Raw genomic sequence first — 14,504 nt, 5'->3', positions numbered from 1 at the left:
CCCAAGTTTAGATTGCACTTGTGAATTGATGAGCAGGTTTGTTTGAAACATTGCATATCTATGTCTGCCTTTGTCATGATTGTATGTAATCTTCTTACCTGTATGACCAAGTGCACCTGTAAAATGTTCATAGGTGTAACACGCCTTCAACATGCATTTTAAGTGAACACCATTTCCCAGCTAACATTTCTTCAATGTTGATCATATTGCAAATTGTCTTATATAGGATTTTTCATATTTTGCCATGCAAAATTATTCCACATGTAAGACCAGAAAAGGCTTTTTAACACATAAAACAACAGAATAAATACAGCAAATGTAAACTGATAATGCTGATTTTCGAAAGCAAACTGCCTCTTTACCAAGCAAGTCAACTCAGTTATTTTAAAGTAAAACCCAAATAAGGTTTTTCAGTTATGGAGCGAACATCACCAAAAGTGTGCAAAAAACGAATAATTACCATAAATGTAAACAGATCATGCCGATTTTCTAAAGCAGTCAGCATCTTAACCAAGCAAAGCAACTCAGTAGCAAAACCAAAATATGATTTGGGAAATATGGGGTGAATGTCAACAAAATTGTGAAAAAAAAAAAAAATACCGTAAAATAAATGTAAACCGATCATGCCAATTTTCAAAAGCAACCTACCTCTTTACCAAGCAAAGCAACTCAGTAAATTTAGAGTAAAACCAAAATATGGTTTTGAAGTTACGGGGAGATGTCACTAAAATTGTGAAAAAAGAAACAATTATTACCATAAAAGTAATTATGCCAATTTTCGAAAGCAACCTGCAAAGCAACTCAGTAAATTTTGAGTAAAACCAAAATATGGTTTGGCTGTTATGGGGCTAATGTCACCAACCAAAATTGTGCAAAATAAAAAACAGAATAATTACCGTAAATGAAAACCGATCATGCAGGTTTTCAAAAGTAACCTCTTTCTTTGCCAAACAAAGCCACTCAGTAAATTTAAAGTAATACAGTTTGGAAGTTAAGGGGCAAACGTCATGTGTCATACAGCGACAGCAATGGCAACAGTGATGACAGTAGCGGGGACAGACAGACCAATCAGAATATATACAGACACTTACGGTGTCTGTATATAAAGTTTTAATACATAAAATACAAAAAATGAAACATTTATTTCACTTCTCTTATGATCCTATGACAATAACCATAAAAACTTAACAGACACCCTAAACACCATGGGAATGGATGTATAAATCAGTTTAAAACATCCATATAATGTTAGAAGACATACATATACACCAGTGCACTTTTATACATGTATGTGGGCCTGCCACCATACTTAACCCTTAATAGTGTTGAAATATTTAAATAAAAAAAACTAAGCTAATGAACAAAGTGTGTACTGGTAGAACACTGATGGCACCAACATCATACAATGTAAAAATTGGAGTCAATCATATACATGTACCAGCATTTTTCTTTTCATTGTTTGCAAATCATTTCTTTGTTGTATCTATTTCAACAGGAAGTTTAAAGTGAAAAAACATTTTGTTCGTTGCACTTTTCAAATATTAGAAGTATATATTTTCAACATCACATTTCATACATTCTACTGTACTTGTATAATAATGTTTACATTAAAATTATTGAAATAAATTTCTTGATCTAGTTAGCAAATAATAACTTTTTCATTTTAACTCCACAAAGTGAGATTCTTCTTGGAACTTGAAGAATAATTTAAACTTGCAACACTAAAATTGCACAACATTTAATTTCACAATACCTGAAATGCCCTAAAAGTAGTTGCTTTTGCATTTATTTGTTTGTAATTAAATTTTAAATTTTCTATCCTTGATAACTTCTATACCTTTTTGCACTTTTTCAAGAATATATTCGCAGGAACATTTGCACTTTTTTCAAGAAAATTTTCTTATGAAATAGAAGAAACAGTAGGATGGTTTATAGGACCTACAGACCATCCTTGATACAACATATCCTGCTCATTAATCTGCCTTCCTCCGTTTGTCACTGCCTTGTAATCTTAGGAAATGAGCTTGTACTTTTCTAGTGTATATCCTTGCACATATTCATGGATAAATTTAAATACCTGGATATGCCTATAAATTGCAAACGATCTCTTGAACCGTTTTCAAGTAAAATTGTAAACCCCTAACACATTTCCCCTTTATTCCAATTGATGTCATGTCATGTACAGCCCTCATTTCCAATTTATGTCATGAACAACATGAGTGAAAGCACACTGTCCTATATAGATAATTGAATTCAGAAGAATTTCATAGATCATGATATCTGCAATGTTTCATATAAGGGTCCCTTTCATTTTTCTGTGCAACACTAATATGATTAACAGCACATTTCTTCATGTCAATTTAATACTGTCACTTCTTGGCAGCAAAGTATATTCCTACTATAATAACAATCAATATAATAATTCCAACAACCACTAGGACTGCTCTGTTTTGAATAATTCTGAAAAGAAGAAATAGAAATATTTAAATTAATATAATTAGAGTATTTAAAATAATTAGTATAAGGAATTGTTTAAAAGTTATTAGTCATATGCATTTATAAATGCAGTTCAAATCTTTAAATAAATACAGTATGATGGAGTTGTTGTTAACTCTGCTTAATTCTAATATATATATATATATATATATATATATATATATATATATATATATATATATATATATATATATATATGAATAATTATGTGCTTTTGGCAATCAGTCAGTTTTGCCATATCTATTTGAATAATTTATCTATGTGTGCATGTTTGGGTATACATGTTAGTCTCACCTTCTCATCATCCCTGATAATATCCTTGAGCTTTTTCCTAGAGCAGCATCAGTTTCACGTAACTGAAAACATAGTGAGAAAAGACAAATTCTCTATTCAATAAAAAGATTTTGAAGAAGATCATTTGCAATGCAAGCTACGAAGTGCCCTGATATTTAAAGTGCCAAAACTAAGAACAGCAAGGGCCTCAAGAACTTAAATTCAGTGGACATTGTACCTTTTAAGTTATTTTATGATTTTACCAAACGGATAAAAAAAATTAATTCTAATGCAGTTCTTGAAAATGTATTTTAGAAAATATTTTAATATCAAATATGGAATTTCTTAAAATTACCATTTTTAATATCATAAATGTACCATCCAACTTTTGGTTGCAAATAAATATTATTTTTACTTTCACATAAGTAAATAAATAAACTAGAGGATCAGAGAGGCGATACCGCCTCCGAATATTGTACCACCAGCTGGAGCAAGCGCATTCGTATAGACCCCCACATACACAAAATAAGAGACACAGCCACCAGTCTTATGCTTGACAAGCTATACAAGGCAGCAAAGCTGTCAAATGTACAGACAAAAAACAGGAAATAATTATGCACAAAATAGGCTACTGTCAATTCTGATGCAAAAGTACATTATGTTAAACTGCAAATTCAACATCAAATTTTAATTATGCTCAACAGGTAATACCAATGTAAGTAAAATGTGTAACAAGCATAAGGCTTCAGGCCCATGGGAGTTCAAGTTCACACTTTGAAAATGTATAACTTCCAGAAAAAGAAGCCAATTAGACTACTTTTCCAACTCAGGCTGCATTTTAGTCCTGTATTTCTTTTTTGAAAGTTTGGCAATTATAAGTAACATGGTTTTCCCATAATGGTCATCATGGCAGCAGCACCCAAAATTGTGTTTTCTTCTATTCTGATGCAATATTACATAATGGTTAACAGCCTAATGACCGTCAATTTTTAATAATAAAATATACGTATCATGGATTTTCAGAAAATGTGACTAGCATGGGTCTTCAAGCCCGTGGAACTTCAAACTCACACCTTGAAAATGCCAATATGTGAAAAATTAAATTTTCACAAAAAAACTGTTTAACTGGCAGTAAGAATTACCAAGCAGCCAAAAAGTAAAACTGCCTTCCACTTATCGTGTTTATAATGAAAGTGCACAGCGCCGGCGACAGCGACGACAGGCGTAGGTGATGGCAATATGTACAGACACATCTGTACATATTTACTGTACTGTTTGAGAACAGTAAGTGACATGGTTTTTCTTAAATGGTCATCATGGGAGCAATGCCCAAAATAGGTTTTTTTCAAATTTTGATGCAATATTACATAATGTTTAACAGCATAATGACCATCAATTTTTAATAATAAAATATTAGTATCATGGATATTCAGAAACTGTGACTAGCAAAGGTCTTCAGGCCCATGGAACTTCAAAGTCACAACTTGAAAATGCCAAAATGTAAACAAGACAGCACTGTTCTGAAATGTTTTATTTCCATTTTTAACAATTTTTAACATAAAACAAAATTAACAGTTTACTGCCATTTTTATATGATCAACTAAGAAAATTGATGAGATGGGAAAAATATCAATAGAGCAGTGTTAAATGTCCAATTTCTTCCATTCTGAGATTCTGAACATAGTGAATGATTGAACCTGACAAACTGCAATGATATGAGTTTATTTCCATTTTTGAAACTTTATTACACAATACATGATAACAAGTTTACCATCATTTTTACAAAATCAACTAACAATGTTGTAAAGATGCAGGAAATGTCAAACAAACACTTTTACGTATCTTATTAATTAAATAATGAAACTGTTAACATGTCTAAGAATTGAATCTGAGGAAATGTGAAAAAACAGCATAACTTCTAAAATAATGGCCCCATTATGCTGATTTTCGAACTTGACCTGCGTTTTAGTAAGATTGATTACTAATGTGAGTTTCATGACAACAGGCCTATGGGTTTTCCTTGAAATGTGTTAACAATGTTGCATATATGCTAAAAAGTGAAAAAACAGCATAACTACTAAAATAGTGGCCCGATCATGCCGATTTTCGAACTTGACCTGCGTTTTAGTAAGATTGATTACTCCTGTGAGTTTCATGACAACAGGCCTATCGGTTTTCCTTAAAATGTGTTAACAGGGTTGCATATATGCTGAAAAGTGAAAAAACAGCATAACTTCTACAATAATGGCCCGATCATGCTGATTTTCGAACTTGACCTGTGTTTTATGAATATTCATCAGCTCTGTAAATATAAAGCCAAAAAGTAAAACTGCCCTCCACTTATCGTGTTAACAAGGAAAGTGCACGGCGCCGGCATCGGCGACGGCATCGGCGACGGCATCGGCGACGCCATCGGCATCGGCGACGACGGCGACGACAGACGCAGGTGATGGCAATATGTACAGACACATCTGTGTCTGTACATAAAAAATGCAATCAACAAGAATTTTCAAAATACGCAAAAAATATATATAACTTAAAATGGTACAATCAAAATTAAGTTCATCGTAAGGTAGGTCAAAGGTCAATTTCAAGGTCACAGTAAATTGCCAGTATATGACTTCCTATTCAACTTCAATAGTAACTATGGACCTATCTCTGCCAGGTTTGGAGTTAAAAGAGAAAGAAATTAGCAGAGTTCAGTTCATGATTATAAGTAGGTCAAAGGTCAATTTCAAGGTCACACTTAGATTGCCAGTATATGACTTCCTATTCAAGTTCAATAGTAACTATGGACCTATCTCTGCCAGTTTTGGAAATAAAAGGGAACCAAAATTTGCAAAGTTCAATTCATGATAAAAAGTAGGTCAAAGGTCAATTTCAAGGTCACATTTAGATTGCCAGTATATGACTTCCTATTCAAGTTCAAAAGTAACTATGGACCTATCTCTGCCAGTTTTGGAGATAAAAGGGAACCAAAATTTGCAAAGTTCAACTCATGGTGAAAAGTAGGTCAAAGGTCAATTTCAAAGTCACATTTAGATTGCCAGTATATGACTTCCTATTCAACTTCAATAGTAACTATGGATCTATCTCTGCCAGTTTTGGAGATATAAGGGACTAAATGTTATAATTTTGGAGTTACCATAATGTGCCATAAATTTCCTACGGAAAAAATTAATAAAAATAAAGAAAAGGTCATTTTGGTCAAAATTCTTGAAATGGGAGGTGCTCTGAAGTTCCAGATGTTCTAATTTGATGAAATAATGTCATTTTTGACCACAAGTTGTCTGCTTTGCCAAGCCTTATTCCGGAGTTCAAAATTTATTATCCATTACTGTACTGCACATTTTGCTTTAACCACCAATATGTACTTTTTGATACAGCGTAACTTTGGAGATAAAAGGGAAGCAAAATTTGCAAAGTTCAGTTCATGGTGAAAAGTAGGCCAAAGGTCAATTTTAGAGTCACATTTAGATTGCCAGTATATGACTTCCTATTCAACTTCAATAGTAACTATGGACCTATCTCTGCCAGTTTTGGAGATAAAAGGGAAGCAAAATTTGCAAAGTTCAGTTCATGGTGAAAAGTAGGTCAAAGGTCAATTTCAAGGTCACAGTAAGATTGCCAGTACATGACTTCCTATTCAACTTCAATAGTAACTATGGACTTATCTCTGCCAGTTTTGGAGATATAAGGGACTAAATGTTATAATTTTGGAGTTACCATAATGTGCCATAAATTTCCTATGGAAAAAATTAATTAAAATAAAGAAAAGGTCATTTTGGTAAAAATTCTTGAAATGGGAGGTGCTCTGAATTTCCAGATGTTCAAATTTGATGAAATAATGTCATTTTCGACCACAAGTTGCCTGCTTTGCCAAGCCTTATGTTTTATTTTTCCGGAGTTCAAAATTTATTATCCATTACCGTTCAGCACATTTTGCTTTAACCACCAAAATGTACTTTTTGATACAGCGTAACTTTGGAGATAAAAGGGAAGCAAAATTTGCAAAGTTCAGTTCATGATGAAAAGTAGGTCAAAGGTCAATTTCAAGGTCACAGAAAGATTGCCAGTATATGACTTCCTATTCAAGTTCAATAGTAACTATGGACCTATCTCTGCCAGTTTTGGAGATAAAAGGGAACCAAAATTTGCAAAGTTCAATTCATGATAAAAAGTAGGTCAAAGGTCAATTTCAAGGTCACATTTAGATTGCCAGTATATGACTTCCTATTCAACTTCAATAGAAACTATGGACCTATCTCTGCCAGGTTTGGAGTTAAAAGAGAAAGAAATTAGCAGAGTTCAGTTCATGGTGAAAAGTAGATCAAAGGTCAATTTTAAGGTCACATTTAGATTGCCAGTATATGACTTCCTATTCAACTTCAATAGTGACTATGGACCTATCTCTGCTAGTTTTGGAGATAAAAGGGAAGCAAAATTTCCAAAGTTCAGTTCATGGTGAAAAGTAGGTCAAAGGTCAATTTCAAGGTCACATTTAGATTGCCAGTATATGACTTCATATTCGAGTTCAATAGAAACTATGGACCTATCTCTGCCAGTTTTGGAGATAAAAGGGAGGCAAAATTTGCAAAGTTCAGTTCATGGTGAAAAGTAGGTCAAAGGTCAATTTTAAGATCACATTTAGATTGCCAGTATATGACTTCCTATTCAACTTCAATAGTAACTATGGACCTATCTCTGCCAGTTTTGGAGATAAAAGGGTAGCAAAATTTGCAAAGTTCAATTTATGGTGAAAAGTAGGTCAAAGGTCAATTTCAAGGTCACAGTAAGATTGCCAGTATATGACTTCCTATTCAACTTCAATAGTAACTATGGACCTATCTCTGCCAGTTTTGGAGATATAAGGGACTAAATGTTATAATTTCGGAGTTACCTTAATGTGCCATAAATTTCCTACAGAAAAAATTAATTAAAATAAAGAAAAGGTCATTTTGGTAAAAATTCTTGAAATGGGAGGTGCTCTGAAGTTCCAGAAGTTCAAATTTGATGAAATAATGTCATTTTTGACCACAAGTTGTCTGCTTTGCCAAGCCTTATGTTTTATTTTTCCAGAGTTCAAAATTTATTATCCATTACCGTACTGCACATTTTGCTTTCACCACCAATATGTACTTTTTGATACAGCGTAACTCGAAAACCGTATGGAATACAAAAAAACGGAGACCACCTCCAGTGTTGGGCTTTACATACTCTACAAAATGCAAGAAAGAATGGGTCTCTAGCATTAACGGTTCCCGAATTAGAGACAGTTTTCAGTTTCGGTATCTTATGGCCGCTACACCCGTGAAAATGCACCGATTGACCCCAAATTCACACAGATGAAAGATGACCTGAAGGGTAACATTTTCCAATAATATTATTGGTTAAGTCTGTGTGGTGTCTGAATAACAGCGCAAATAATTTTTTTTTCGTAAAAAAATTCATTTTTTTGAAAATTTTTGCCCGTTTGACCTTGAAATAAAGGTCAAAGGTCAAATCCAAGGGCATATTTGAAATCTACACATATGACTTTTGGAAAGCCGTCTGTAGAAATTTTTCCCATAATTCCTTCCGTAGGGTAGATAATTAGCATTTAATTTTGCCATTTTTGGACAAGGGTGCATTGCAATGAGTGCCACACCTAGACCCCAATACCGACAAAGCCCAAATTTTACGTGGAACGAGTTGAGATTATAGGTGACCTAAATCCAAGAGATGGGTATGGGGGCCCTTACCGTCTAGGAGGAGAAGCGGTAACGGTAACATGGCGGCGGAGCCGGCGGGGCCGGCGGAGCCGGCGGAGCCGCAGGAGCCGGCGGAGCCGGCGGAACGGACCGGACGGGACTAAAACCATGTGTACCGCCAGCGCTAACGCTGGTGGTACAATAATAGTAATTGAAAATAAATTTACCAAATTTATCAATTTTTTCCCTTTGACTCTTATACTATTTCTTTTGAAATGTATATTACAATATCATCAGGATAACCAATTATTATATATTTAGTGTGTCAGTACTAAAAAATAGTAGAGTTATTGCTGATCATGTTATCAAAATTACAAGAACAATGGGATTTTATAATTTAAAAAAATCTGGATAATCATTTGACAACTGATTTTAAGTCTTACTCTTTCTCTTGATCTTTGTATGGTTTGTCGTTGAGAATGAAGATCATCTAACACAGCAGCACCTATCTGTTCTGGAAAGTAATTGAAAGTAATAATATTTCTTTCCATCTCTCTCTTCTTTTATATTTTAATTAAAAAATAGACCATTTATAAGTAAATGTGTTATCAACTGTAATAAAAATTCATTCTAGTTTATCATATAAACCAAATAAATAGGGGCACCAGTATATGCAGGAATGAGTTAATTAGCATACTGAAAATTCTTTACAATACAAATTCACAATACAAATGTAAAGTATTTGATTATGCAATCAAAATCATAAGAAAAAATATCAATTAACTAAGGTCTTCAATGTCTATTTGAAATCAATGTGAATTTATATGATTAATTTGTTAAAATCCATATTTGACTGATTTCAAATTTTAGTCAAAATGTTAGGTGTGGGATGGTACAATGTTTCTGATAAAGGAGGAAAAAAGAAACTTCTGTGGACTAAGTTTAGTTAAATATTCTCCAGAAAACTTACAGGGATAACAACTATTTGTTTTGGCCAAAAAAAAAAAACAATTTTCCTGGGGTAAATGATGATTTTCCCATATATTTGGTACAAATGGTTCATGAATCCATTCCAACATTCAAAGTAAGTATTTTTGTAATTATCTCTTAAGACATTATTAAATAGGTTTAGCCATCTATAAAGGTCCACATGGTCTGATGGCCAGCCCAGGTTCCATAAAAATTGCGATAATTGTTGTTTTGGTGGTAAAATGGAATGTGTTATATTTCTATGGGTTTTTTACAATGTTGCTACTGTGAAATAAGAATCATACACAAACAATTGTTATCCCTTTAATACTACCAATGGTACCTTCAGATCTCTGACATTGCAGCAGTAAAGAAGGGGGGTTATCAGTATGAAGTACACCTCTACCTTCTGAAACTACAAAAAAAAAAAAAAAAAAAAAAAAAGAAATCCACTTACCTGTTTCTAAAACTGTTTGATAACCATGTTCTAATCTTTTACTGGACCTCTCTAACCTTTCTGTATTATCAAGCAACCTAGTTCTCTGGAATAAGAAAGTGTAATATTAATCTTGCAGAGGTCCTAAATAACCAAGGCAGCATTTCATGAATTTAAAATGAAAACTGCGAGAAATTTTCCACTTAAAACAAATGGTCATTTGAGACAGTGAGCAATAAAAACAGTTTTGGACAAGATTATTAACAAGTTAAGCATTCAACTTCAGTAGTATAAGTACTTAGGCAATTTGGTACCACAACTCATATGGTAAGAACAAAATTACTGTTTATGTCAAAGCTTATTTAATTCATACCTCAAAACAAGTACCTACTACTACATTGTCACTTAATCTGGATTAAAAAGAATTACCTGGTCTTCTGAATTCTGTGTTTCATCCCCAAGAAGTTCTTCTCTAGCATGGACATGATCACTAAATGCTATTTTCGATTTTTTCTTAAAAGAGATTGAAAATCCTAGTTAGTGACTAAATGACACAATAACACATTTAAACCAACCTAATGTTTTTAAAAGATACAAACTGCACATCATTTAATCACCATAGAGTGTAATTGGAACAGATGATTCACAGACTAACTGATCTGCCAACTAAATATGGCTGACCCCACTTAAAAAGCGACGCAAAAAATTCCCTGATGGTCTCCTTACCTCCATACATGCCATTAAACAGATAAAATCTTGGCTCCAAGTTTAACTGCTAGGCCTCTGCAGCGATGTCATATGTGGAGGCTGGGAGACCTTTTTTAGTGGCATCACTTTTTAATGGGATAGGCCATATTTAGTCGGCAGATCAGTTAGTCTGCAGATCATCTGTTCTGAATTTGCTCATAAAGATGTGAATAAATGTATGTGAAAATTTGTAGAACTTTTCTGACTTATTCTATAACATATCAGTGACCTCTCCTGATCCAGCTGTCCCCCTTCTACATATGTATAGTCAGCTTATTCCAACAAATACTACCTTTAGTGTGAATCACTCTCGGACCAACCAACACCCTATACCCTGTGGGCATTCAGCCTGATAACACATAGCTGTTTTTTTCTTATTATTATTTTGTTATTATTATCTTATTATTATTTTGATTCTCAGCACCAAAGACATTTACTGAATGTCATTTACCAGGTTTTTTTCAAGCTGGGTTAATTCTGATTTATAGCTCTTCAGTCGAATTTGGTACTTTTGCCTTTCTGTTACAGGCAAGCTACGAACTTCCAAATCCATCTGTTCTAGCTGAAAGGAAAAAAAAAACACATCTGGTGTAAGTTAGCAAGTGAGAAGCAAAACAAAACATGGAGAGGATTTCTCAAAACAATCATAAACAAGTAGTATGTACTTATTCATTCCTCATAAGTAGATTTACAGTATTACTACTAGGTGAGGGCAGGCATATGATACCTTAATTGTCTTCCACTTAAAATGTGTTTACAATTTTGACTTGAGCAGGCTCATTTTATCAAAACATAAAATTTGTATTTATATTAACTGACACAAAAATACAATACAGGCAAACCACAGAACTTACCAATTCTCTGGTTTCATCCATGAGCTTTTCCACATTTTCAATAATTGTCACCTTTTCTTCTACAATAAAAAATTAACTCTACAGATAATTGCAGTGCCTAGATAGTATAAGTTATCATACAAAATGTTATAACTTAAACTAACTATGGATTCATTATGAAGTTATGTTGTGTTGTTGTTTTATACAAAATAGTGTAAGGGCAACAACGCAAAAGTCACAACAAAACAACACACAAAACTCACAAAACATACTGTATTTCACAACCCCAAAACACACAAGCGCAAACCTACAACATTTTGCGTGTATTGTGAATTTTGTGTTGTGAATTTCGTGTGTACTGTTGTGGCCCATACTACATGTAGGTACATGCTTCCTTATTTTCAACCTCAGCCTATTTATTAAGCTATTTACTTATTTAATGTGGTTTTACAATCCAAGACATGCATGTTCTACAGTAGAAATGACCCCCCCTCCTTTTCAATGATCTTGAGAGAGAGAGAAAGAGAAAGAGAGAGAATTTCTAAACTTGGGTGCTATATCACTTTTAACTATCATTTAGCAATTCTGTCAAAAAGTTAGTGACACTGACAAAACACATTTTGTGCGTTTCTTGACAGTCCGAGGTGGATACCCCCTGCATATAGATGTAAATTGTCACTGAAAAGCAAGTTCAAGCCGCCTGAAAAATCAAATTGGTAAGTGATAACTTACTACCAGAAACATTTGGGATTTTCCCAATCTTTGAGGTTATATCTGCTGTTAAACTTCCAAACTGCTGCTCATATGATTCCATCAAAGAATCCATGTTGATCAATGAGCTATCCCAGCATGCAATGCACCGTATATACTTCCTCTTTAATAGTCGCCATCAAGGTGAGGGTATGAGCTTGTAACAAGCAAATAAAAATCCCCGTTCATCAGCCTAATTTACTCGTTGGTGATAGAGCATGAAACGTTTTAAGGAAAGAATATATCTTTCAGCCTAATTTCTAAAGAGTTTGAACACTCTTTTATCTCCCCTTCGTTTTTATTTAGCAAAATGGTGCAGCGACTCACATACAGACGTCGCCTGTCCTACAACACAAGGTCTAACCAGAGAAAGATGTAAGTACATTGCATTTATGGTCTCCTGCTCAAACTTATTAGGCTTAGATACAAAACTATGTTAGATCTAGGATCGTGGGAATGAGCGACAATGTGGCAGAAAATAAGACATCGTAGCCGATGGGACTGGACCTTCTGCAGTGACACTGATCGTGTGAAGAACTAGAATTAACAGAGTAAAACTAAAAAGATCATGATATCCCAGTCAGAAGAGCCGGTTGTTAAACATGTGTAGTTCAGAAATAAGTAGATGCAGTAATTCTGCTCGTCTATCCATTGTAACTCAATATTGTTAAATTATGTATTAAAGGTCGTAAAACGACAGCAGCATTCTGTTGACCCCCAGTAATAATATGTCCAAACGATACAACTTTCTCTTGTAAATTTAAATTATTTATTGAAACTGACAATAACATTGGTATTATGTGTGCAGTAGTTATCAGTGACTTTCACAATAATATTTGTCAACATTAACACTAATTATAATATTTATTTCTTTTTCTTTTTTTATAGCTCCAAGACACCGGGTAAGTCATTTTCATGCTAAACATATCTTTTGAGTTATAATTGTAAATAATATATATTACATTTTATTGTTTCTTTAAATCTTACAATTTAGAATTTCATACATTTTAAGAGCAGTAGTTTCTGATCAACTTTCATTTCCTGTTATTCAAAAATTTCACCTGGTTTATTAATGTTTCTAGGTGGTAAACTGGTATACCTTTACAAAAAGAAGCCTGGTACTATTCCAAAATGTGGTGATTGCAAAGTCAAACTACACGGGGTAGGTAATTACTGTTGCACAAGCCAAAATGTGTTTGATATTTTAGGGTAAGGCACTCCTGCACTTACTGAACAGTTTTGAAGTTATGGCTTGGGTAGTTGTCTGTGTTTGCATTTTCTACGTGACTGGTGTTTATTTTATTGAAACATTTTCTAATGCTGATGTGAAAAGATTTTTAGTACATTTTTGACAGAAATGCATTATTTTCATGGCAATATTTGCAAAAGTGGGTATTTGAAGGGAGTTTGATTTTAGGTATAATTATGACCAAGGATATCATAGTATTAATAACATGGTCTTGTTTGAGTCATTTTCTGATGTCTTGGAAAATAAATTGGTAGCTTGTATAACTGCATCCAAAGCATACATTTACTTCAGCATGAAAAGTACACTGTAAAGTCTGCATAAATTGGACATTTTGAGACTGGGAAATTTGTACAATGATTTGAATTTGGCAATATATACAAGTCCCAGATATTACCAAAGAAATATTCTTTCCAAGAGATAAATAAGATATATGCTAATTTGAGTAAAGCAACTAGAAATTATGCAGAGTATACTGTAACATAAATAATAATGTAGCCTGAATATTTGATCATTATTTCCAGATCACCCCTGCACGCCCCCTGAAACTGATGGCCATGTCCAAACGTCTGAAACATGTCACCAGAACATATGGTGGATCTAGATGCCACAAGTGTGTGAGAAGCAGGTATAGTTTCAGATATAAAATATCTCTTTGAAAATTAAGCTGTCCTAGATAACTCCAATGTAAATATGACAGCATTGACTATGACATTTTAAAGCAGAAACTGTGACTTCAATCTTTTAAGAAAAAAAAATGGAAGCGAATAATGTATGAGATTGCAATGTTTGTTATTTTCTTCATTTCAGGATAGTTCGTGCTTTCTTAATTGAAGAACAGAAGATTGTTGTTCGTGTTCTCAAGGCCCAGCAGGCTGCTAAGAAGTGACATTTTGTAAAATAACAAGGGGGATGAATAAATAACTGATTATTTGTACACAGAATCAACGTGTTGTCTTGAAACCTTCAATCTTTATTAAGTGTCAACTTGCATGCCAGCTGAAGATATTATGGAAAATTTGTGGAACCAAATCAGAGAAAATTGCTAAAATCTGCAACATGTA

At 33.6% G+C, this 14,504-nt stretch overlaps 2 protein-coding genes across 2 annotated transcripts; one reads left to right on the top strand and one right to left on the bottom strand.

Annotated features, from left to right (window-relative positions):
• Nucleotides 1-1,123: 1,123 nt before the first annotated feature.
• Nucleotides 1,124-12,505, bottom strand: LOC106155608 (vesicle transport through interaction with t-SNAREs homolog 1A). The gene is made up of 8 exons (XM_013530511.2): nucleotides 12,177-12,505; nucleotides 11,466-11,524; nucleotides 11,063-11,173; nucleotides 10,294-10,377; nucleotides 9,886-9,970; nucleotides 8,903-8,973; nucleotides 2,791-2,852; nucleotides 1,124-2,460 (listed from the first exon to the last, which is right to left on the bottom strand). The coding sequence occupies exons 1-8, from the start codon at nucleotides 12,268-12,270 to the stop codon at nucleotides 2,370-2,372; spliced, it is 657 nt and encodes a 218-aa protein (XP_013385965.1). The 5' UTR covers nucleotides 12,271-12,505; the 3' UTR covers nucleotides 1,124-2,369.
• Nucleotides 12,286-14,384, top strand: LOC106155610 (large ribosomal subunit protein eL34). Its single transcript, XM_013530513.2, has 6 exons — nucleotides 12,286-12,338; nucleotides 12,501-12,569; nucleotides 13,083-13,096; nucleotides 13,277-13,356; nucleotides 13,965-14,068; nucleotides 14,251-14,384. The coding sequence occupies exons 2-6, from the start codon at nucleotides 12,505-12,507 to the stop codon at nucleotides 14,327-14,329; spliced, it is 342 nt and encodes a 113-aa protein (XP_013385967.1). The 5' UTR covers nucleotides 12,286-12,338; nucleotides 12,501-12,504; the 3' UTR covers nucleotides 14,330-14,384.
• Nucleotides 14,385-14,504: the final 120 nt, after the last annotated feature.

Source organism: Lingula anatina, chromosome 2 (genome assembly GCF_051362555.1).
Source record: "Lingula anatina isolate TDL-2025a chromosome 2, LinAna3.0, whole genome shotgun sequence".
In the NCBI taxonomy this organism is placed as follows: Eukaryota; Metazoa; Brachiopoda; class Lingulata; order Lingulida; family Lingulidae; genus Lingula; species Lingula anatina.
Note: the sequence above shows the minus strand (reverse complement) of the source record. Positions and strands in the feature narration are given on the sequence as shown.